This window comes from Pocillopora damicornis, chromosome 2 (assembly GCF_964200805.1).
Source record: "Pocillopora damicornis chromosome 2, jaPocDami1.2, whole genome shotgun sequence".
Lineage (NCBI taxonomy): Eukaryota > Metazoa > Cnidaria > Anthozoa > Scleractinia > Pocilloporidae > Pocillopora > Pocillopora damicornis.
Genome location: NC_142671.1, coordinates 13,913,860 through 13,939,319, shown reverse-complemented (window position 1 = coordinate 13,939,319; position 25,460 = coordinate 13,913,860). Strand labels below are relative to the sequence as shown.

General features: G+C 38.7%; 3 protein-coding genes, 1 long non-coding RNA gene and 1 pseudogene across 5 annotated transcripts; all 5 read right to left on the bottom strand.

Moving 5' to 3' along the window:
- Positions 1-1,585, bottom strand: LOC149049984 (octopamine receptor beta-2R-like). The gene has a single exon (XM_089195973.1). It carries the CDS (start codon positions 974-976, stop codon positions 143-145), a length of 834 nt encoding a protein of 277 aa, XP_089052099.1. The 5' UTR covers positions 977-1,585; the 3' UTR covers positions 1-142.
- Positions 1,586-4,889: 3,304 nt separating this feature from the next.
- LOC149049983 (histamine H2 receptor-like) lies at positions 4,890-5,805 on the bottom strand (annotated as a pseudogene).
- Positions 5,806-9,661: 3,856 nt separating this feature from the next.
- On the bottom strand, positions 9,662-11,074 carry LOC149049982 (octopamine receptor beta-1R-like). Its single transcript, XM_089195136.1, has one exon. The coding sequence runs from the start codon at positions 10,852-10,854 to the stop codon at positions 9,916-9,918; it is 939 nt and encodes a 312-aa protein (XP_089051262.1). The 5' UTR covers positions 10,855-11,074; the 3' UTR covers positions 9,662-9,915.
- A 5,258-nt stretch (positions 11,075-16,332) lies between these two features.
- LOC149049980 (uncharacterized) lies at positions 16,333-25,200 on the bottom strand. Of its 2 annotated transcripts, XR_016184052.1 has the most exons (3): positions 25,055-25,157; positions 23,520-23,651; positions 16,333-17,028 (listed from the first exon to the last, which is right to left on the bottom strand). It is a non-coding gene; the product is annotated as an uncharacterized LOC149049980 (long non-coding RNA). The 2 variants fall into 2 exon arrangements; XR_016184053.1 differs by lacking the exon at positions 23,520-23,651 and having other exon boundaries at positions 25,055-25,200.
- On the bottom strand, positions 19,193-21,206 carry LOC149049981 (trace amine-associated receptor 2-like). The gene has a single exon (XM_089197710.1). It carries the CDS (start codon positions 20,389-20,391, stop codon positions 19,372-19,374), a length of 1,020 nt encoding a protein of 339 aa, XP_089053836.1. The 5' UTR covers positions 20,392-21,206; the 3' UTR covers positions 19,193-19,371.
- Positions 25,201-25,460: the final 260 nt, after the last annotated feature.

Sequence of the window (25,460 nt, the reverse complement as noted above, 5' to 3'; positions counted from 1 at the left end):
AGACAAAAACCAAAAGGTGATCTTGGAATATAATTTTGTTTCGTTCCATAATTATCAACGCCTATTGACAAACCATTAATGAAAGCTTAAAAACCAATTCTGCGAATTTCTTGAATTAGCTGAAAAAGTTGAATCACTTTGCCTAGATGACGCGGAAAATACATTTTTTCATTTCCTTCTTTATATCCCGCTTGTAGAAGGCGTACGCAATGGGGTTAATAGCAGAGTTTAAAACAAGGAGGGGTATTTTATATTCTTCATCATCACATGTTTTTCCTGTTTTGAATAATAATATATAACCACATCGTAAAGCAAATGTGTTCGCCAGAAGGAAAACTCCTATAACAATTGCCATCATTTTAACTGCAGATTTCTCCTGGATTTTGAACAGAAATCGATGATTAAAATGGAGCTGCTTTGCTAAGACACGAGCTGCTCGTTCGTGCTTGTTAACAACAATTAGCATTGAAGCGAAGCAAAAGACCAGACCACAGCATGGCAGAAAAGCCAAAAAAAATATATTCAGCGAAGTAAATATTTCAAAAAGTAGACGGTGGCTTGGACAAAGCCAATTCATTCTGAAAAAAGCCAAAGTAGTTATAACTGGAATCGCCCAAGAGATGAAAATCACCAGGAAAACGCGGCGACGTTTCATAAAAGTCAAATATTTGAAAGGCATTACGACAGCAACATAACGCTCCAGGACTAAAGTACATAGGTTTACCACTGAGGCGAATGGGAATAAGTTCCTCAAATCGTGAGATAACCTGTTGCAATCACCTTCTTCCGGGCAGAAGAACAATGAAGGGAAAGTGCTCACTCCAACAAAGAAATCCGCCACCGCAAGAGAAACGATAAACGCGTTGGTTTTGGTTCGGAGCCGCCGTCTGCTACAAACAATGAAGATAATAGATCCATTTCCACCTATGGTCACGATAGAGAGAGACCAGCCAAGAATCCAAAACCAAGTTTCCATTTTGTTATCTGCCTTAGAGTTAATTTTTAAAATGATTACACAGATATATTGTCAAGAATCGTACGAGAAACAACTGAAGAAAGATCGTAGTCCCTGAGGCAGCTGTTGATTTCATATTTATGAATTTTCCCCTATATAAGTGTATATCGGAGAGCCATCATGACGCCATATGTTAGGCTCCTTAATAACAGTGGAGACACTGTTCCTGTTCTGAAAATATAATTTCGTTGAAACGCAACTTTTCGGAAAAAGTGTATGGCATTAATTATCAATACTACATGGTCTCGGCTTCAACATAAGTTGGAATGAACAATTTTGATGACTTAATCTGAAATGATTTCATCATAACGGCTCTGTCTTGAAATATCATTGTGAATCCAAAAACAAGGTTATATTTTGGGATATAAGTAGTTTTACTCCTATAACCTTCCAGAGACTTGTCATGGATAAACAATCATAAGTTATTCTTCGTATAATGATAATGATAATGATAAGGAAATTATATAGCGCTAAAACTATAAACAATATTCAGAAGCGTTTTACATAAGTTAAAGTTCTATAATAATTAAAATTAAAATATTCAAAGGCAATAAACATTAGAACTATTGAAACAAACTAAAAGCTTTCCTAAATAGAAATGCTTTAAGTTGCTTTTTAAAAATGGCGAGGCTACTACTTGTTCTTATAGTTAATGGCAGCGAGTTCCATAAAACAGGTGCAGCATGAGCAAAGGCCCGATCCCCAAGTGAAGAGCAGTTGGCTTTTGGAACGAACAGAAGAAATTGAGCAGACGAGCGAAGAGCGTAACTAGTCCCTGGTTTCAAGGACAAAAGATCTTTAGTGTGAGGAGGACTTTGGTTGCGTATAATGGACACCAACATCTTTTACTCCTGCTATCATGATCAAATACAGGTGGAGAAAGTGTTCCTCAAGATCTATTTGGAAGAGAACTGTTATGTAAAATTAAACTCATGTTTTCGCTAAATTTGGCGTCCTAATGACATACAACGAGTCCACCTTATGTGCTAGCATATAACAGCAGCCGGCTAAAAACCTTAATTTTGTTTGAAAGCAAATATCTACTCACAACTTATTAACAAAAGTTCTTCAATATTATGGTGTCTAAGAAGAGTTCTTAGCTTTCTCCCATTTCAAAAAAACACTTGAATTCGTCTAACGTCTGTAAAATTTCTACTGCCAGAGCTAATCGTTGGTAATTTTACTTTTAAGCAAGAGAATATCAACTGTGCTAACCTATCCCTGTGACCCATGATTGTTTTTTTAAGTCCATTTTAAATTTCGCACCACGCTGGGAAGTTATTCTTATTCACACGTCGCATGATAACGCGGATAACGATCTTCATATCATCTGTCGTTGTAGTTTCCAATGTTCAAGTTTTAAACGAGTGTTTAAAAATTGTAACCGCTCAATATAGAAACAAGTGTCTAAATGTTTGCCTCTTCATTCGAATACTCACCTTAAGTCAATCAATCATATCAATCATATTCTCTTGTTCTTGAATGTTTATAAGTCTTTTAGCAGCAGGATGGGAATATTTGCGTTACATCAATCCTCATACCCTTAATTAGAAGAGGATTCGCAGAAAAATTTATAGTTTAAAAGTTACATATATATTTAGTTTAAAAGTTACATATCAAAACCGCACTAGAAAAAGAATATTCCTGTGAATAATTACAATCATGTTGACTTTCATTTATATGTCTAGGAACCAAATGCAAACCTTGGAACCTCCCTAACGTGAAGCGGACCTGTTTTGTTTTTGTTTTAGTAACTGCGTGGTCCCGTAGACGAGTTCTCGCAAACAATCAGGGGAATATAATTGTTACTTTATTTTCTCTTACCTGAGCTAAACTGACAAAACGATCGATTGGACTACCTTAATTTGCAAGTCAATAATGGTAGATATAATTTCAGTATAACCAGAAGCATCTTATTTACCTTGTCATCCGAAAAATTATACTTTTAAAAGTGCTTTTATTGAAGTTTGGCTGACGTAATTGATTTGTGCAACGATGAGTTCATGTCTAACAACATAATCAATCACAATGAGATGAAAATGTTCGGAAAAAAACCTTGAATATGCATGATTCATGCACGGAAAATCTTGCCAGATATGTTCATCCTTTGAAAAGTGAAAACGGTACGATAACGTAAAAGCGATGTACTTATAATCCGAACTTAATTCAAATGCAAAAGCTTCACCAATTTAGAAAAATAGATATGTTTAAACTCTCTCAAAAGTCCATCGGCAGTTTTCCAAGGCAATTTTTGGGCTATCAGTGAACACCTGGCTTCGTGAGACCTTTCTGAATTTGCATAGTAGGGTAATGTTATCAACATATTCCTAAGAAAAAACGACAAGTAAGCGACAAATGATCCAACGAACGAATCAGGAAGGTGTCTTCAACCCCATATCTGTTGTTCAACTTGATCAGAAATGCAGTTCACAGCACAGGACAAAATTTTTTAAGCCAACCATTTATTTCGATTACTTTACCTTCTTTGAGTCCAAGGAAAAAGACAGATCATCGTAAGTTTTAACTTACGATGATCTGTCTTTACTTAAAAGTAAAATAATCGTACTCACGTTTGCGAACGACAAAAACCATATGGCATTCGTACTGTGTTTCAGCCGCTTTCTTTTGTATACGCCGCCTAAATCGGCTTAAACATTAATTGAGTCAAATAAACACATTCTGCACACTCTGAATTAACTGTTTACGCATCAGGTAGGATATCTGTTTGACTAAGTATCTCCCCGTTTTCTTTTTAAGTAATCAAAGTTAAAGGAAACTTCCCCTTCGATGAAAACTCACTTTTTCATGGGCGTATTACAGTGCTTACTGACCACGAAATAACTGTTTACTCTTTTAATCTTAGAAAAACACAATCGAAGTTAGATTTGCCTTCAACAAAGCCACAATGGCGAAGAAATAATTTCGGACACAATATTTGTCAAGAAACTTGATAAAACGATATCATATATCTTTTTATACCCGATATTGACGAAGCACCACAGTTTCTTTAAAATCTTCACTCCCTTTATTCAGTTGTATATTGAAAACTGGCTTAATAACTAAATTACTGACTACCCTGACCGACTGAATGATTGACTGACGGTATGAATTAGATCTGAGTGACTGACTTACTGACTAGTGGACGGATGGACGGATGGAGGGACGGACGGACGGACGGAGGAACGGGGGACGGACGGACGGATGGACGGACGGACGGACGGACTGACGGAAGGACAGATGAACTGACTGACTGAATGACAGACTAAGTGACTGACATACAGACTAACTCACGGACTGACGGACTGACTGAAAACTGACTGATTGACTGAGTGACTGACTAATTGAGTGACTGACTGATTAAATAACTGACTGACTGACTGACTGACTGACCGACCGACTAAGTGAAGGACTGACGGAGAGGGTGACTGACGGACTAAATGAAAACTGATTGATTGACTGACTAAGTGACTGACCGACTAACTGATCAACTGACTTACTAACTGACTGACAGACTGACTGACTGATTGACGGACTGAATGTCTCACTGACTAACTAATTGACAGATTGAGAGACAAACTGACTGACTGACAGAATGGTTTGCAAAATTATAAAATGAAACAGACCAATTAGCAGAGGTAGAAAAAAACTAACCGTAACAATTGAAAATATACAAAAAGAAATACGAATTGGTAAGGATTGATGAGATGAAAAGAATTCTTTCAGACATTGATATGAAAGGTATGATCTACTCTCCTCATCATGCACACACCGTCAGCAAAATCCTAATCTTACTTATGGACTTTTAACTCGTGGTGCATAGCTGAAGACAGTCGAGAAGATGTTTGTCCAAGTTTTGAATTTTTGGATTGACATGTTAAGCATTACAGCTGCGTAGGATGAAAGAGTTGTTTTCATCAATTGGCTCTGTGCGGTTTCTTTTTTTACACACGACACAGCAAATATATCGTGTCATCTCCATGTTTATGTCTCTCTTGAAGACGGCATAAGCGAAGGGGTTGACGACGGAGTTTAATACAAGAAGGGGTATTTTATATTCCTGACCATCACACGGTTTTTCGTCGTCATTCAAAATGTAAATAAAGCTACATCGCAAAGCGAACGAGTAAGTACAAAAACAAAGCAATCACAATTGCCATTATTTTCACAGCAGCCTTTTCCTTGATTCTGAGCAAAAATCTTTGGTTATAGCGGAGTTGTTTTGCCAAGATGCAGGCGGCCCTTTCGTGCTTGTAAACAATATAATACATTGATGCAAAGCAAAAAATTAGACCGGAACACGGTAAGAATTCTAGAAAAACAATGGTAATCAGTGTCAGCACTTTAAACAGCAGAATCTCTTTAAAAACAAGCCCGTTTAGTAAAAAAGCCAAGACCAAAATAACTGGAATGGTCCAAGAGATAACAAACATTTGGAGAACCCGTTTGCGCGTCATAAAAGTCAAGTAACTTAACGGCTTCACAACAGCAACGTAGCGCTCCAGGACTAAACCGCACAAGTTTGTAACCGAAGCGTACCCAAAGAGCCATCTTAGATAATCCATCCCCCTCGCTAAGAAGGCCTTTGGGTTACATCCAATTATCTCTTCGCAGACGAAAAGCGGGGCAAAAGTACTGAGCCCAACACAGAAGTCCGCCGCTGCAAGAGAAACTATAAATGCGTTGGTTTTGCGAAGCCGCCGTCTTCTGCTAACGAGGCAGATGATAAATCCATTTCCAGTTATGGTCAGAATGGACAGAGACCAACCAAGAATCGAAAACCAAGTTTCCATTTTGTGGTTGTTGAGTGGAAAGCTGTGAGGATATACTTTCGCTGAGGACTTGAACTAATGTAAGAACAAACATTGAAAATATCTGGTGATTTTCTCTTGTTCGGAGGTCCCTCAAAAATACGTCACAATTGATTAATCAGGCTGAATTCTTGCCGCTCTTTGTGTTAGGTCAACCCACAATCCTCTTTTCCAGATTTGGTAACTCAATGAACTAAAGGAAGGAAACTAATCATAGGAGAGGCACGTCGGAGGGGAAACACCCGTGTGTGCATCTGTGCTTATTGACCAAAACCGCACAAATAATCATGTCCGCAGTGACGTCAACCTTTCTCATTGACATTGAGAAATTTCTATCTAAAAAGAGCTAAATAAGAGTCTTGACAACCTATCTCTGACAGCTTGATAAAAAGGTAATAATATGAAGGCCGATGGCGAGATCACTGGCAGAGAAGAAATAATGATGAAATGGTGATAACAAATTTTATAATGGAATTGTGAGACCGAAGGAGTTACGCACGCTATGTAATTGTTTTCTCCTCTTGCTTTTTTTGGCTTTATTGTTGTTGTTGTTGTCATTTTTTTCTCGAGACCTTAATGTTTGATTAGACAATAGTAACGTTCAGAAACATTTGGCGCTAGTCCAGTATTAAAGGTTTAGGATTAACGCAGTAATTCAAAAGTTGGTTGTTTGCCTGCAGGATAAAATTATTTCTTACTGTAAACCAGCTGATCTCAATTGACATCAAAACTAAACTCACTTCTACCCACTCGCAATTTATTCCGGAAGAATACTCGATACATTTTCTTCATTTGTATCGTATACATACTCTGCTGAGTGAATCTCTGAAAATCTTTTTATTTCAATTTTTACTTTAAGTCCTCCTTGCACTTTTAAAAACATGCGCAAATTTAAATTAAGGCAAACTTTTTCCACCCGTTAAATCTTACCAGAGTCATTCAGCATGAAGAGACAACTAGCTCATTCCTTTAACAACTATGTTGTTGCTCAGTCTTGTTTCTTGAAAAATGGAAAAACAGCTAATTAAAGTTCGCTTTTTCACCAAAGTAGCATTACTCAATTTTTCAAAACAACCTAACTCTAAATCTTTCTTAACCTAACTCTACTCTTCCAAAACTAATGAACAACCGCTAAGCGGTTAAACTTAGATTTAAAGGGAAAAAGAACAGTTGGAGATGGAAAAATAACCATGGCGTTAAACGACAAATTGGAGAATATAGGTAGCCTCATTTTAGAGACAAACACTAATGAGGTGATTGTGAAATATAGTATTACGAAAATTCGAAAATTTATCATCGTTGTCATCTGCAAGTGAGGTAAACAATGAATGCAAAGCTGGAAATATCAGGAGGAAGTTTATTACTTTCATGTTAAAAACAGCCCTCGATGGCTTAATGATCTACACAGGAAAAGAATCTGTTATTTAAAAATTTTAGCAAGGTTCGCAAAATGCGTCATTTAAAACGTTTTCATGGGCAGTCGATAAAAAACCATTATACGCTCGCAAAACAATTATAGAGGGGTGAAAAAACATAGTACACCTGTTCGCCAGGTCTTGGCACTCGTGGTGCTAAGACAATTTCCTCATGCCAAGTTACGGTGGGGTCCCTGGTGAGGCTCAGTTTAAAAAGAAGGCAGGGCTACCAAGCTGGTTTTCAACGGTCGTGTTTCAAGGTTGATGTGTACGTGGCCTGTTAGAAACCTCTAAACTGGAAATTTGGTCGTTGGTCGCACAGGGAAGATTGAGTTTCTATTGAATTGAAATGAAACTGCAGTATGTGTGCTTGGATTCTGCGTTGGATTTGTGGCCGCCCGGCCATTTTGCATTGGAATTTTTCGCTTCTCAGATCGGGCGTTCGGAAATGGAGTGTTCAGCCTTGGGCTTTTCTTATGTACGTGAAAACCTCGAAATGGACAACTCGCTAAAATGGGTTCTTTTCATGAAAGTAAGCAGTCAGATAACAAGTGATACGCTGTGGAAGTAAGGTGAGATATTTTAATTGAGAATTTGACGAATTGTTTTATTCCTTAGAGCGGTCGTAAATATTCCCATAAAAACTCTTATAATTCCGCATTAACTGTTATTGCGCAAGATGATCATCTCACAGCTGGAGCTTGGGCTGCCTGTGGTATATAACAGTGGGTGCATGTCTAACAATATAATCGAGCGTAATAGATGAAAATGTTCTGCATAAAATTTCATTTCTTAAGTAGGCAAGACTCGTTCAAGGAAAATCTGTGACTTCATTCTTTAACGGCTCGAAACTTAAACAGGATTAGCATATTATTCGTTTGAAAACCAAATTAACTTTTCGATTATCAGTGAACGCTTGGCTCTGAGACCCGCCTGAATTAGTAGGGTACTGTTCAAGAGATTATAAACTGTTATGTCGTGTAGGTTATCGTTAACAAGATTATCCTTAGGAACCAAACGACAAGAAAGCAGGAAATGGTCCATTTAAGTAGTCAAAGCCTAAGGAAACTTTCACTTTCAAGAAAACTCACTTTTTCATCGCTTATTGCAGTGCTTGCTGACTTCGTTTATCTACGTCGCGAAATAGCCGTTCTTCTTTCACTACTCTGACCGACAGACTGATTGTATGACTGACTGACTGACCGACCGACCGACTGACTGGGTGAATTATCTGACTGATTAACCGATTGAATGGCTGACTGACTGATTGGCTGAATTCACCGACCAATTGACTGATTGAATGACCGATTGACTGAGAAGCTGAATGCTCAGACTAAGGACTGACTGAGTGGCTGGTTTAATACTCTGACCGACTGAATGATCTTATGACCGACTGAATGATCGGATGACCGACTGAGTGATTGAATGATTGGCTGAATGATCGAATGACCGGCTTTATGATCGCCGAATGATCGACTGAATGATCAGATGACCGACTGAATACCCTGATCGACTAAATGATCGGATGACCGACTGAATACCCTGATCGACTGAATGATCGAATGATTGACTGAATGATCGAATGACCGACTGAATGATCGAATGATTGACTGAATGATCGGATGACCGACCCAATGATCGCTGGATGACCGACCCGATGATCGCCGGATGACCGACTCAATGATCGGATGACCAACTAAATAATTGAATGACCGACTCAATGATAGAATGGCCGGCTGAATGATCGGATGACTGACTGAATACCCTGATCGACTGAATGATCGGATGACCGACTGAATGATCGGATGACCGACTGAATGATCGGATGACCGACTGAATGATCGGATGACCGACTGAACGATTGGATGAACGACTGAATACCCTGATCGACTGAATGACCGACTGAATGATCGGATGACCGACTGAATACCCTAATTGACTGACCGACTGACTGACTGACTGACTAGCTGACAGAATATGCTGACCAACTAGCTAAATGACTGAACACCGACTTACTGATCAACTGATTGACTGATTTACTGGGTGACTGAATACGCTGACCAATTAAATGACCTAACACGGACTAATACTGATCAACTGATTGCCCCGACAATTGACTTAAAACTGACTGTCTTATTGACTGAAAGACGTACTGAAAACTGACTGACTGACTGTCTGAAGGACTGAGAGACTGACAACTGACTGACTGACAGACTTAGTTGACTGATGGACTAGGTAACTTACGAAATGACTGAAAACTGACTGGCCGATTTACAAACTGACTGGCTGACTGACAGACCGATTTGCAAACCTATAAAATGAAACAGACTGGCAAAAATAGACAAAAGTAACCTTAACAGTTAAAAATGAACCAAAAGGAACGAGAATCGATAAAACTTGATGAGATTAACAGGATCCTTTTTTATTGTTATGATCTACTCTTGTCATCATGCACCCACCATAAGCAAATTCTTAATTATAATTTCATACTTAAGTTATTGACTGTTAACCCGATCGCGGAACAAATATTAATAGTTCAAGACAAATTCTGGTTGATTAGGAGTTTATTTAGAGTATGCTGCTCTGGTTTGACGCGTTAAATATTGTAGTTGCGCAGGATGAAAGAGTTGTTTTCATAAATTGGATCACTGTGGTGTTTCTTTTTACAAATGACGCATCAAATACACCGTTTTATCTCCATGTTTATGTCTCTCTTGAAGACGGCATAAGCGAAGGGGTTAACAACGGAGTTTAATACAAGAAGGGGAATTTTATATTCTTTATCATCACACGGTTTTCCGTCTTTCAAAATGTATATGAAACTACATCGTATAGCGAATGAGAAGGCGAGAAGGAATATACCAACAACAATTGCCATTATTTTCACGGCAGCCTTTTCCTTGATTCTGAACAAAGATCTTTGGTTAAAGCGGAGTTGGTTTGCTAAGATACGGGCGGCTCTTTCGTGCTTATAAACAACATAATACATTGATCCAAAGCAGAAAATTAACACACAAGACGGCAAGATTTCTAAAAATACCATTAAAATTGACATGAGCACTTTAAACAACACAATCTCTTCAAAAACAAGCCAGTTTAGTAAAAGCGCAAAGGCGGCAACAACTGGAATGGTCCAAGACATGAAAATCATCCGGAAAACGCTTCTGCGTGTCATAAAAGTCAAGTAACTTAAAGGCCTCACAATAGCAATGTAGCGATCCAGGACTAAACTGCACAAGTTTGTCACAGACGCATACATAAACAGCCACCTGAAACGATCCACCCAGTTGGCTATGATAGCCGTAGGGTCGCATCCAATTATCTCCTCGCAGACGAAAAGCGGTGGAAAAGCACTCCAGCCAGCACAGAAGTCTGCCATTGCGAGAGAAACGACAAACGCGTTGGTTTTGTTTCGAAGCCGCCTCCTTCTGCAAATAAGGAAAATAATAAAGCCATTTCCAGTCATGGACAGGATGGAAAGAGACCAGCCAAGAATCCAAAACCACGTTTCCATTTTGTGGTCTTCAGGTGGCCAGCTCAATACAAATGAAAGCTGAGAGTATAAAGTTTGGGTTTGGACTACAAGACTACAATTCCCTATGCAACTAAAAAGCATTGGAAAACACTTCGTTGATTTTATGATGTCGTCTCCCTCAAACACATCGCAGTTGACAAATCAGCCTGAAATCCGGCCGCTCTTACCGTTAAGTTAACAGCCTCTAGTCCTTCAATGAAGTCAATGAATCAAAGGAAGGTAACTGATCACAAGAGAGGCAACCACGGGGTACTCATTCTAGTACACTTCTTTTCTAATTGATGAAAATCGCACGATGTTCGTGGTGATATATATGAACCTTTCCACGAGCAGTAAGAAACTGAATTATTGAAGATAGCTAAATATGGATTTTGACAACTTATCTCTGACAGCTTCAGCACATTGTCAAGTCTCCTTTTGTTGTCTTAAAATAAAATGTCATAATATACAGACTAATTGCAAAAAACACTGTCAGAAAACAAGTAATAAAGTTTATTGAAAGCAGTAGTGGTGAAATGATGCTAACATTAACTGCTTTCTGTTTGGATGAAAACATCGCTTAAAAAAGTCAATTCCATAACGAAACGCTAATGCCCTAGCGAGCAAAAGCGCCCGGTATTTCCGGCTATTTCTATATCAGTTCTTTGTAGTTGATTTTTGTTATAAACTTGCTTCTCCTCAAAATAAGTGTAATTTCATAGTATTTTCGCTGATTGCTAAGTCTCAAAAATGCAATTTATTCAGGCGCTTCTTAACAATTCTTCAACCACCTTATCTATTTTTAGCGAGTCATATTTTCCTCCTTTAATTTTATAGATGGCTAAAGAAAGAGGGCAAAAGAGGGCATTTTTGCCTTTCCACTGTCAAAAACATCGAACAGTTAGTAAATCACCCGCTACATTCTTCGATATGGAGTAAAATCGTTGCATACCTCGTTCCATTACTTTCAACACGCTAACTAATTGAAAGATGAAACTTCCCTATGAAGACAGTTCACTTTGTTTTATTTGCATATAGCGACAAGTTATCATCAGTCGCATTTGGTTAAAACAAGTCTCTTCTCCTCTTTTAAACTTAGTGTTCGGTCACTTTATAGTGGGTTACACTTTAAATTATAGTTGTTAGCTTGATGATAAAACATTTCGTAAAATCTGTCGCGACAACACTAATCACAACGTTTTTAGACTCTACCTAAACGAGGCAAAGCATCTTCACCTACGCAAGTGTTTATCGATTTTTTCTCACCTGCCTTCTATACTGCATTATCTTTTGAAAACTCCAACGTTTTGATGCATTTTCACCAATCTTCCGCTTAGAATCACCCGACAATATCTGACCTACGTCTTTGCCATCTTTTTTAAAAGCTTCCTTCTCCATCTGTCCACACAGAAAACGGAACATTTCAAACGTGGTGCATTTTCAAAATACTCCACCAGTGTAACCTTTTCCGAATATCTACTTTGCATCTGCGTTTTTTGGTGTTTAAGTGTGGATGACAAGCAAAATGCAAAGGAAAAAGTAGACATTATCGAACGTCAGGTAAATACGCTAGTGTGGACGAGGCCTTTTCAAAACTGAGTTTCTCTCTATATCTAACAACTCTTTTTACCTCCTTCCTTATGTCCCTCTCAAGATCTCATTAGCAATTCTCCTTACTGTTTGCCATACAACTCATATGATGTCAGTTCTGAGAATTTGGTATTGAATCAACTAATACTCCCCTAATTGATATTTTCTCTCATGTTCATCACTTTTCTGTTTGATATTGTATTGATTTGGTGAGGAGAAACGACGAACGCGTTGGTTTTGATTCGAAGCCATCGTCTGCTGTAAACGAGGAAGATAATAAATCCATTTCTAGTTATGGTTAGGATGGAAAGAGATCAGCCAAGCATCCAAAACCAGGTTGCTATTCTTGCTATCGTATTTGTGTTTGTGTTTTCTGCTCCCTTTTATGAATAAGACATCATAATCGAAGTATCATATTTTAAATGGTGACAAACACTATTTACATATGTGTGTTCAGGATTTTGCCTCCACTACTCAACCGGGCACACAAAGAGTTGATATCTGGGCGCATTGGCCAGCCAAGCCACCGTTTATTTAACGCCAAATCGATATGCCTACGAAAGTCTTATACGATTGAAGTAAACTAAATGCATCAAAGCCGGACACAAAAACCCCTAAAAACCAGCAGGCGGAAAAAACGGGGAACGCGTACCCCCAACTAAGGCAGCGGTGCCATCCTTGGGGTTTAAGGGTATCCTATGAATGACATGTTATACACAGTTACTTAAGGTAGTATGCAAGTAAAGCTCTAAACTTGTACAAAAACGAAAACGAACAACTAAACACAGCGAAGGCTGACCGTAGAATGCCTTGCCCTACTAACGACCTCTACCTACAAACCACCATCCCATAACTCTCCGCGCACCTTGCACCCGCCCCAGTCCTCTTATACGTGCCGGCAAAATATTAATTTATGCTAAATAGGATTTCCACAAATTGCACGTTTCTCCATGTGTTTTAATTCGTCAGTAATAAAAAAGCACTTTGGAAAATTTACAATCATATTCTTGACGCATCATACTCGTATTTTCCGGTAGATCATCAAAGCACGCATCTGCGGACCAATTTTACCATTGCTACTACTCTATTTTATTTTTCCTCACCTGTCTAAACTTCCATGGCCCCTCCCCACGAATTTTAAAGCAGGATAGAATTCAATAAAACCAAAAAATTAACATTAACAAGTGCGACCGTGCTATTCTGCCAGTAATTTTTTTTCAGTTACGATTCACATGAATATTACTAGCTTCTCTAAACACAGCCGAAAAATGAGAATATTCAACCTGCATATGAGATGCATTCCAGGAAGGCATTTATGCTGAAATGACGTTTCATGCAATATTCCGACGAGCCTAAAGGCGCATACGTAGGAGTGTAATTCAAGTTAGGAGTGTTGCCGGAGAGAAAAATGGCCGAACATGACGGTACTAATGAAATAGGTAAACAATTTTTCACCAATCCATCCAACATCCTAGCTACAGAAATAGTCACCAAAGTCTAGTCGGCAATAAGAGTGCTTGACTCAAAGCAAGCAGACACCGTAAGACGAACTGTAAACGGTATCCTTCAACAGGCCAAACCACCCAAGCCCAACATCACGAAGGATATGCAAAAGGCCTTTAAGAATATAAAACAACACGACACTATCACTATTCTGCCAGCAGAAAAGGCTGCGCTAGTGTATCCTAGACACAAACACCTACCATGAAAAAATGAAAACCTTAACTGAAACGGGTCCGTACCAACAATATACCGCGGGCGAAACAGGGAGATCCATGCGAGAAAGGTTAAATGAACATGGCAGAGACATACGGTTTGCTGGTACTCGGACCTCTGCGGGAAAAAAGAGGAACAAAGTTGAGAATATCTCCTTGTCTGTCATCTGACATAAAGAAAACAGTGAATTCTAAGCTGGAAACATTAGGAGTAAGTCAATTACTTGTCTATAAGAAACAGCCCTTTAAAACATAAAGATGCGCACAGGAAAAACGTTAAGAAAATTTCCAAAAAGCGTCTTTTGAAAACTTTCTAGGATAAAAGACAACAGAGGTATTCAAAGGAGAAATGAACTATTTTACGCACGTAAAACAGTTATCAAGGAGGATGGGTAAGAACATAGCTGGCCCAGAACCGACAGACGTGGCGATCCTTCGTAGCCGCCCTACGTGCCACACGGCATAATGGGCATGAGTGAGTGAGTGAGTGATATTGCAAATTGCATCAAAAGTACTCTCGACACACGGTTTTTGCGAGACAATCGATTATATACTTAGTTGTGTTTAATCGAGCCTCTGACTTGCCTTCTGTACATAACATGTTCGAAACCGAACGTTTTTCGTCCTGTTAAACTCCATCTACCTTGCTGCTAAGAAAACACAGTAATCCAACTTCCTGTAATTCCATATTTCTCAGTTGAGCTTGCACACTTTACGACCAGCTACTAAACACAGCAAATGGGATGTCTCTTTTCGTAGGGAGAAATTATTTATTTTTATACCAAGTCACCTGAGCTATAAACTGACAAAACGATCGATTGGACTATCTTAATTTCCAAGTCAATGATGACAGATATAATTTTAGTATAACCAGAAGCATGTTATTTCTCTTGTCACCCGAAAAACTCTACTTCTAAAAGTACTTCTACTGAAGTTTGGCAGACGTAATTAAGTTGAACAACAATGAGTGCATGTCTAACAACATAATCAATCACAATGAGATGAAAACGTTCGGAAAAAATTTCTTAAATACGCATGATTCATACGCGGAAAATCTTGCTGGATAAGTTCTTCCTTTGACAAGTTAAAACGGTTCAATAACGTAAAAACGATTTACTTATAATCCGAACTTGATTCGAATGTAAAAGCTTCACTGATTAAAAAAACTAAATTTATAACTCTCTCAAAAGCCCACCGGCGGCTTTCCTAGGCAATTTTTTTGGTTATCAGTGAGCACCTGGCTTCGTGAGACCTTACTGAATTTGTGTTGTAGGGTATTGTTAACAAAATCTTCCTAGGACAAAACGACAAGTAAGTGGCAAATCATCCAAGGAACGAATGTGGAAGGTGTTTTTAACCGCATATCGGTTGTCCAACTTGATAGTTCAAAGTCTCAGAAATGCAGTTCACAGCACAAAAAATTTTAAGCGAACCATTTCGTTCAATTGCTTTTCCTTCTTTGAGTCCAAGAAAAAAACAAATCATCGTAAGGTAACTAAAATTATCGTACTCACGTTTGCGAACGACAAAAACCATACGGCGTAAGTGGTGTTTCACCGGCTTTGCATTGTATACACCACCGCTTGACCATTCATAAAGTCTGAAAATAAACACGTTCTGCATACTCCAAATTAACGGTTCACGTATCATCATCTGTTTGACTCAGTATCTCCCTTTCTTCATTTTAAGTAAGACCATAATGTTTGATTCAAGATTTAACAATGATACCGAAGAGATAAATTTGGTGCTAGTCCAGTCTTAAAGGTTTAGGATTAACTCAGTAATTCAAAATTTGGTTGTTTATTATGCAGGATAGAACTATCGCTTCCAGTAAACCAGCTGATCTCAACAGACATCAACATTAGAACTCATTTGCAATTTATTCCGGAATAGTACTAATTTTCTTCATTCGCAGCATATACATACTCTGCCAAGCGCATCTCAGAAAGTCAATTTTTTAAATTTTTTATTCTAAGTCCTCCTTGTACTTTTAAAAACATGCGCAAATTTAGGCCAAAATTTTTGCACCTGTTGAATTTTAACTTAGCATGGAGAGATAACTAACTCATTACTCTAACTTCCATCTTCTTGCTCAGTCTTATTCCTTAGGAAAATTTAAACGCATCTCATTTAAGTTAGCTTTTTCAACAAAGTAGAATTACTCATTTTTCAAACGAACAACCTGATCTCAATTGACATTGAGATCTAGTTTGAGATCTCTAGACCTTATTCATTTGCATTTTATGCCCAGCGACGAAACTTTATATCGATAAGACACGAGTATAACATTTCATTTTGAGCTTTACTCAATAATTTGAATCCTAAAACTATATAACTTGTTTCCTGCTTATAAACGTTAATTTCTATAATAGGGAATGCTTGCATTACGTTATGATCGATCCTAATAGAAAGCTATATATTGGGAAAAATCTAGAGTCATTAAGTTTGCGAACGACAACTAACAACATTGAGACTGAGACACTGTCAACAACTGAGACACAACACTGAGAACAAACATTGAAAATATCTGGTGATTTTCTCTTGTTCGGAGGTCCCTCAAAAATACGTCACAATTGATTAATCAGGCTGAATTCTTGCCGCTGTTAGTGTTAGGTCAACCCACAATCCTCCATTCCAGATTTGGTAACTCAATGAACTAAAGGAAGGAAGATGCACACACGGGTGTTTCCCCTCCGACGTGCCTCTCCTATGATTAGTTTCCTTTGTTCTTACATTAGTTCAAGTCCTCAGCGAAAGTATATCCTCACAGCTTTCCACTCAACAACCACAAAATGGAAACTTGGTTTTCGATTCTTGGCTGGTCTCTGTCCATTCTGACCATAACTGGAAATGGATTTATCATCTGCCTCGTTAGCAGAAGACGGCGGCTTCGCAAAACCAACGCATTTATAGTTTCTCTTGCAGCGGCGGACTTCTGTGTTGGGCTCAGTACTTTTCCCCCGCTTTTCGTCTGCGAAGAGATAATTAATAATCTTATAAACCTATAAACTGGAAATTTTCGAAGCAAACTGCGGCACAGCGTTGGTCGCACAAGGAAGATTGAGTTTCTATTGAATTGAAATGAAACTGCAGTATGTGTGCTTGGATTCTGCGTTGGATTTGTGGCCGCCCGGCCATTTTGCATTGGAATTTTTCGCTTCTCAGATCGGGCGTTCAGAAATGGAGTGTTCAGCCTTGGGCTTTTCTTATGTACGTTGAAAACCTCGAAATGGACAACTCGCTAAAATGGGTTCTTTTCATGAAAGTAAGCAGTCAGATAACAAGTGATACGCTGTGGAAGTAAGGTGAGATATTTTAACTGAGAATTTGACGTATTGTTTTATTCCTTAGAGCGGTCGTAAATATTCCCATAAAAACTCTTATAATTCCGCATTAACTGTTATTGCGCAAGATGATCATCTCACAGCTGGAGCTTGGGCTGCCTGTGGTATAACAGTGGGTGCAAGTCTAACAATATAATCGAGCGTAATAGATGAAAATGTTCTGCATAAAATTTCATTTCTTAAGTAGACAAGACTCGTTCAAGGAAAATCTGTGACTTCATTCTTTAACGGCTCGAAACTTAAACAGGATTAACATATTATTCGTTTGAAAACCAAATTAACTTTTCGATTATTAGTGAACGCCTGGCTCTATGAGACCCGCCTGAATTAGTAGGGTACTGTTCAAGAGATTATAAACTGTTATGTCGTGTAGGTTATCGTTAACAAGATTATCCTAAAAAATCAAACGACAAGAAAGCGGGAAATGGTCCATTTAAGTAGTCAAAGCCTAAGGAAACCTACACTTTCAAGAAAACTCACTTTTTCATCGCTTATTGCAGTGCTTGCTGACTTCGTTTATCTACGTCGCGAAATAGCCGTTCTTCTTTCACTACTCTGACCGACAGACTGATTGTATGACTGACTGACTGACCGACCGACCGACTGACTGGGTGAATTATCTGACTGATTAACCGATTGAATGGCTGACTGACTGATTGGCTGAATTCACCGACCAATTGACTGATTGAATGACCGATTGACTGAGAAGCTGAATGCTCAGACTAAGGACTGACTGAGTGGCTGGTTTAATACTCTGACCGACTGAATGATCTTATGACCGACTGAATGATCGGATGACCGACTGAGTGATTGAATGATTGGCTGAATGATCGAATGACCGGCTTTATGATCGCCGAATGATCGACTGAATGATCAGATGACCGACTGAATACCCTGATCGACTAAATGATCGGATGACCGACTGAATACCCTGATCGACTGAATGATCGGATGATTGACTGAATGATCGAATGACCGACTGAATGATCGAATGATTGACTGAATGATCGGATGACCGACCCAATGATCGCCGGATGACCGACCCGATGATCGCCGGATGACCGACTCAATGATCGGATGACCAACTAAATAATTGAATGACCGACTCAATGATAGAATGGCCGGCTGAATGATCGGATGACTGACTGAATACCCTGATCGACTGAATGATCGGATGACCGACTGAATGATCGGATGACCGACTGAATGATCGGATGACCGTCTGAATGATCGGATGACCGACTGAACGATTGGATGAACGACTGAATACCCTGATCGACTGAATGACCGACTGAATGATCGTATGACCGACTGAATACCCTGATTGACTGACCGACTGACTGACTGACTGACTAGCTGACAGAATCTGCTGACCAACTAGCTAAATGACTGAACACCGACTTACTGATCAACTGATTGACTGATTTACTGGGTGACTGAATACGCTGACCAATTAAATGACCTAACACGGACTAATACTGATCAACTGATTGCCCCGACAATTGACTTAAAACTGACTGTCTTATTGACTGAAAGACGTACTGAAAACTGACTGACTGACTGTCTGAAGGAATGAGAGACTGACAACTGACTGACTGACAGACTTAGTTGACTGATGGACTAGGTAACTTACGAAATGACTGAAAACTGACTGGCCGATTGACAAACTGACTGGCTGACTGACAGACTGATTTGCAAACCTATAAAATGAAACAGACTGGAAAAATTAGACAAAAGTAACCTTAACAGTTAAAAATGAACCAAAAGGAACGAGAATCGATAAAACTTGATGAGATTAACAGGATCCTTTTTTATTGTTATGATCTACTCTTGTCATCATGCACACACCATAAGCAAATTCTGAATTATAATTTCATACTTAAGTTATTGACTGTTAACCCGATCGCGGAACAAATATTAATAGTTCAAGACAAATTTTGGTTGATTAGGAGCTGCTCTGGTTTGACGCGTTAAATATTGTAGTTCCGCAGGATGAAAGAGTTGTTTTCATAAATTGGATCACTGTGATGTTTCTTTTTACAAATGACGCAGCAAATATACCGTTTTATCTCCATGTTTATGTCTCTCTTGAAGACGGCATAAGCGAAGGGGTTAACAACGGAGTTTATTACAAGAAGGGGAATTTTATATTCTTTATCATCACACGGTTTTCCGTATTCCAAAATGTGTATGAAGCTACATCGTATAGCGAATGAGAAGGCGAGAAGGAATATACCAATAACAATTGCCATTATTTTCACGGCAGCCTTTTCCTTGATTCTAAACAAAAATCTTTGGTTAAAGCGGAGTTGGTTTGCTAAGATGCGGGCGGCTCTTTCGTGCTTATAAACAACATAATACATTGATCCAAAGCAGAAAATTAACACACAAGACGGCAAGATTTCTAAAAATACAGTTGAAATTGAGATGAGCACTTTAAACAACACAATCTCTTCAGAAACAAGCCAGTTTAATAAAAATGCCAAGACAACGACGACTGGAATGGTCCAAGACATGAAAATCATCTGAAAAACGCATCTGCGTGTCATAAAAGTCAAGTAACTTAACGGCCTCACAATAGCAATGTAGCGATCCAGGACTAAACTGCACAAGTTTGTCACAGACGCAAATATAAACAGCCACCAGAAATAATCCACCCAGCTGGCTGGCAAGGCCTTAGGGTCGCATCCGGTTATCTCCTCGCAGACGAAAAGCGGTAGAAAAGCACTCCAGCCAGCACAGAAGTCTGCCAATGCGAGAGAAACGACAAACGCATTGGTTTTGTTTCGAAGCCGCCTCCTTCTGCAAACAAGGAAAATAATAAAGCCATTTCCAGTCATGGACAGGATGGAAAGAGACCAGCCAAGAATCCAAAACCACGTTTCCATTTTGTGGTCTTCAGGTGGCCAGCCCAATACAAATGAAAGCTGAAAGTATAAAGTTTGGGTTTGGACTACAAAACTACAATTCCCTATGCAACTAAAAAGCATTGGAAAACACTTCGTTGATTTTATGATGTCGTCTCCCTCAAACACATCGCAGTTGACAAATCAGCCTGAAATCCGGCCGCTCTTACCGTTAAGTTAACAGCCTCTAGTCCTTCAATGAAGTCAATGAATCAAAGGAAGGTAACTGATCACAAGAGAGGCAACCACGGGGTACTCATTCTAGTACACTTCTTTTCTAATTGATGAAAATCGCACGATGTTCGTGGTGATATGAAGCCTTTCCACGAGCAGTAAGAAACTAAATTATTGAAGATAGCTAAATATGGATTTTGACAACTTATCTCTGACAGCTTCAGCACATCGTCAGGTCTCCTTTTGTTATCTTAAAATAAAATGTCATAATATACAAACTAATTGCAAAAAACACTGTCAGAAAACAAGTAATAAAGTTTATTGAAAGCAGTAGTGATGAAATGATGCTAACATTAACTGCTTTCTGTTTGGATGAAAACATCGCTTAAAAAAGTCAATTCCATAACGAAACGCTAATGCCCTAGCGAGCAAAAGCGCCCGGTATTTCCGGCTATTTCTATATTAGTTTTTTGTAGTTGATTTTTGTTATAAACTTGCTTCTCCTCAAAATAAGTGTAATTTCATAGTATTTTCGCTGATTGCTAAGTCTCAAAAATGCAATTTATTTAGCCGCTTCTTAACAATTCTTCAACCACCTTATCTATTTTTAGCGAGTCATATTTTCCTCCTTCAATTTTATAGATGGCTAAAGAAAGAGGGGAAAAGTTCCATTTTTGCCTTTCCACTGTCAAAAACATCGAACAGTTAATAAATCACCCGCTACATTCTTCGATATGGAGTAAAATCGTTGCATACCTCGTTTCACTACTTTCAACACGCTAACTAATTGAAAGATGAAACTTCCTATGAAGACAGTTCACTTTGTTTTATTTGCATATAGCGACAAGTTATCATCAGTCGCATTTGGCTAAAAAAGTCTCTTCTCCTCTTTTAAACTTAGTGTTCGGTCACTTTATAGTGGGTTAGACTTTAAATTATAGTTGTAAGCTTGATGATAAAATATTTCGTAAAATCTGTCGCGACAACACTGATCACAACGTTTTTAGACTCTACCTAAACGAGGCAAAGCATCTTCACCTACGCAAGTGTTTATCGATTTTTTCTCACCTGCCTTCTATACTGCATTATCTTTTAAAAACTCCAACGTTTTGATGCATTTTCACCAATCTTCCGCTTAGAATCACCCGACAATATCTGACCTACGTCTTTGCCATCTTTTTTAAAAGCTTCCTTCTCCATCTGTCCACACAGAAAACGGAACATTTCAAACGTGGTGCATTTTCAAAATACTCTACCAGTGTAACCTTTTCCGAATATCTACTTTGCATCTGCGTTTTTTGGTGTTTTGGTGAAAGGAAAAAGTAGACATTATCGAACGTCAGGTAAGCACGCTAGTGTGGACGAGGCCTTTTCAAAACTGAGTTTCTCTCTATATCTAACAACTCTTTTTACCTCCTTCCTTATGTCCCTCTCAAGATCTCATTAGCAATTCTCCTTACTGTTTGCCATACAACTCATATGATGTCAGTTCTGGGAATTTGGTATTGAATCAACTAATACTCCCCTAACTGATATTTTCTCTTATGTTCATCACCTTTCTGTTTGATATTGTATTGATTTGGTGAGGAGAAACGACAAACGCGTTGGTTTTGGTTCGAAGCCATCGTCTGCTGTAAACGAGGAAGATAATAAATCCATTTCTAGTTATGGTTAGGATGGAAAGAGATCAGCCAAGCATCCAAAACCAGGTTGCTATTCTTGCTATCGTATTTGTGTTTGTGTTTTCTGCTCCCTTTTATGAATAAGACATCATAATCGAAGTATCATATTTTAAATGGTGACAAACACTATTTACATATGTGTGTTCAGGATTTTGCCTCCACTACTCAACCGGGCACACAAAGAGTTGATATCTGGGCGCGTTGGCCAGCCAAGACACCGTTTATTTAACGCCAAATCGATATGCCTACGAAAGTCTTATACGATTGAAGTAAACTAAATGCATCAAAGCCGGACACAAAAACCCCTAAAAACCAGCAGGCGGAAAAAACGGGGAACGCGTGCCCCCAACTAAAGCAGCGGTGCCACCCCTGGGGTTTAAGGGTATCCTATGAATGACATGTTATACACAGTTACTTAAGGTAGTATGCAAGTAAAGCTCTAAACTTATACAAAAACGAAAACGAACAATTAAACACAGCGAAGGCTGACCGTAGAATGCCTTGCCCTACAAACGACCTCTACCTACAAACCACCATCCCATAACTCTCCGCGCACCTTACACCCGCCCCAGTCCTCTTATACGTGCCCAGTCCTCTTGCACGTTTCTCCATGTGTTTTAATTCGTCAGTAATAAAAAAGCACTTTGGAAAATTTACAATCATATTCTTGTATCATATTCGTATTTTCCGGTAGATCATTAAAGCACGCATCTGCGGACCAATTTTACCATTGCTACTACTCTATTTTATTTTTCCTCACCTGTCTAAACTTCCATGGCCCCTCCCCACGAATTTTAAAGCAGGATAGAATTCAATAAAACCAAAAAATTAACATTAACAAGTACGACCGTGCTATTCTGCCAGTAATTTTTTTTCAGTTACGATTCACATGAATATTACTAGCTTCTCTAAACACAGCCGAAAAATGAGAATATTCAACCTGCATATGAGATGCATTCCAGGAAGGCATTTATGCCGAAATGACGTTTCATGCAATATTCCGACGAGCCTAAAGGCGTATACGTAGGAGTGTAATTCAAGTTAGGAGTGTTGAGAGAAAAATGGCCGAACATGACGGTACTAATGAAATAGGTAAACAATTTTTCACCAATCCATCCAACATCCCAGCTACAGAAATAGTCATCAAAGTCTAGTCGGCAATAAGAGTGCTTGACTCAAAGCAAGCAGACACCGTAAGACGAACTGTAAACGGTATCCTTCAACAGGCCAAACCACCCAAGCCCAACATCACGAAGGATATGCAAAAGGCCTTTAAGAATATAAAACAACACGACACTATCACTATTCTGCCAGCAGAAAAGGCTGCGCTAGTGTATCCTAGACACAAACACCTACCATGAAAAAATGAAAACCTTAATTGAAACAGGTCCGTACCAACAGTGTATACCGCGGGCGAAACAGGGAGATCCATGCGAGAAAGGTTAAATGAACATGACAGAGACGTACGGTTTGCTCGTACTCAGACCTCTGCGGGAAAAAAGAGGAACAAAGTTGAGAATATCTCCTTGTTTGTCATCTGACATAAAGAAAACAGTGAATTCTAAGTTGGAAACACTGGGAGTAAGTCAATTACTTGTCATATAAGAAACAGCCCTTTAAAACATAAAGATGCGCAAAGGAAAAAACGTTAAGAAAATTTTCCAAAAAGCGTCTTTTGAAAACTTTTTAGGATAAAAGACAACAGAGGTATTCAAGGGAGAAATGAACTATTTTACGCACACGAAACAGTTATCAAAGAGGATGGGTAAGAACATAGCTGGTCCAGAACCGACAGACGTGGCAATCCTTCGTAGCCGCCCTACGTGCCACACGGCATAATGGGCATGAGTGAGTGAGTGAGTGATATTGCAAATTGCATCAAAAGTACTCTTGACACGCGGTTTTTGCGAGGCAATCGATTATATTCTTAATTCTCTTGTGTTTAATCGAGCCTCTGACTTGCCTTCTGTACATAACATGTTCGAAACCGAACGTTTTTCGTCCTGTTAAACTCCATCTACCTTGCTGCTAAGAAAACACAGTAATCCAACTTCCTGTAATTCCATATTTCTCAGTTGAGCTTGCACACTTTACGACCAGCTACTAAACACAGCAAATGGGATGTCTCTTTTCGTAGGGAGAAATTATTTATTTTTATACCAAGTCACCTGAGCTATAAACTGACAAAACGATCGATTGGACTATCTTAATTTCCAAGTCAATGATGACAGATATAATTTTAGTATAACCAGAAGCATGTTATTTCTCTTGTCACCCGAAAAACTCTACTTCTAAAAGTACTTCTACTGAAGTTTGGCAGACGTAATTAAGTTGAACAACAATGAGTGCATGTCTAACAACATAATCAATCACAATGAGATGAAAACGTTCGGAAAAAATTTCTTTAATACGCATGATTCATACACGGAAAATCTTGCTGGATAAGTTCTTCCTTTGAAAAGTTAAAACGGTTCAATAACGTAAAAACGATTTACTTATAATCCTAACTTGATTCGAATGTAAAAGCTTCACTGATTAAAAAAACTAAATTTATAACCCTCTCAAAAGCCCACCGGCGGCTTTCCAAGGCAATTTTTTGGTTATCAGTGAGCACCTGGCTTCGTGAGACCTTACTGAATTTGTGTTGTAGGGTATTGTTAACAAAATCTTCCTAGGACAAAACGACAAGTAAGTGGCAAATCATCCAAGGAACGAATGTGGAAGGTGTTTTTAACCGCATATCGGTTGTCCAACTTGATAGTTCAAAGTCTCAGAAATGCAGTTCACAGCACAAAAAATTTTAAGCGAACCATTTCGTTCAATTGCTTTTCCTTCTTTGAGTCCAAGAAAAAAACAAATCATCGTAAGGTAACTAAGATTATCGTACTCACGTTTGCGAACGACAAAAGCCATACGGCGTTAATGGTGTTTCACCGGCTTTGCATTGTATACACCACCGCTTGACCATTCATAAAGTCTGAAAATAAACACGTTCTGCATACTCCAAATTAACGGTTCACGTATCATCATCTGTTTGACTCAGTATCTCCCTTTCTTCATTTTAAGTAAGACCATAATGTTTGATTCAAGATTTAACAATGATACCGAAGAGATAAATTTGGTGCTAGTCCAGTCTTAAAGGTTTAGGATTAACTCGGTAATTCAAAATTTGGTTGTTTATTATGCAGGATAGAACTATCGCTTCCAGTAAACCAGCTGATCTCAACAGACATCAACATTAGAACTCATTTGCAATTTATTCCGGAATAGTACTAATTTTCTTCATTCGCAGCATAT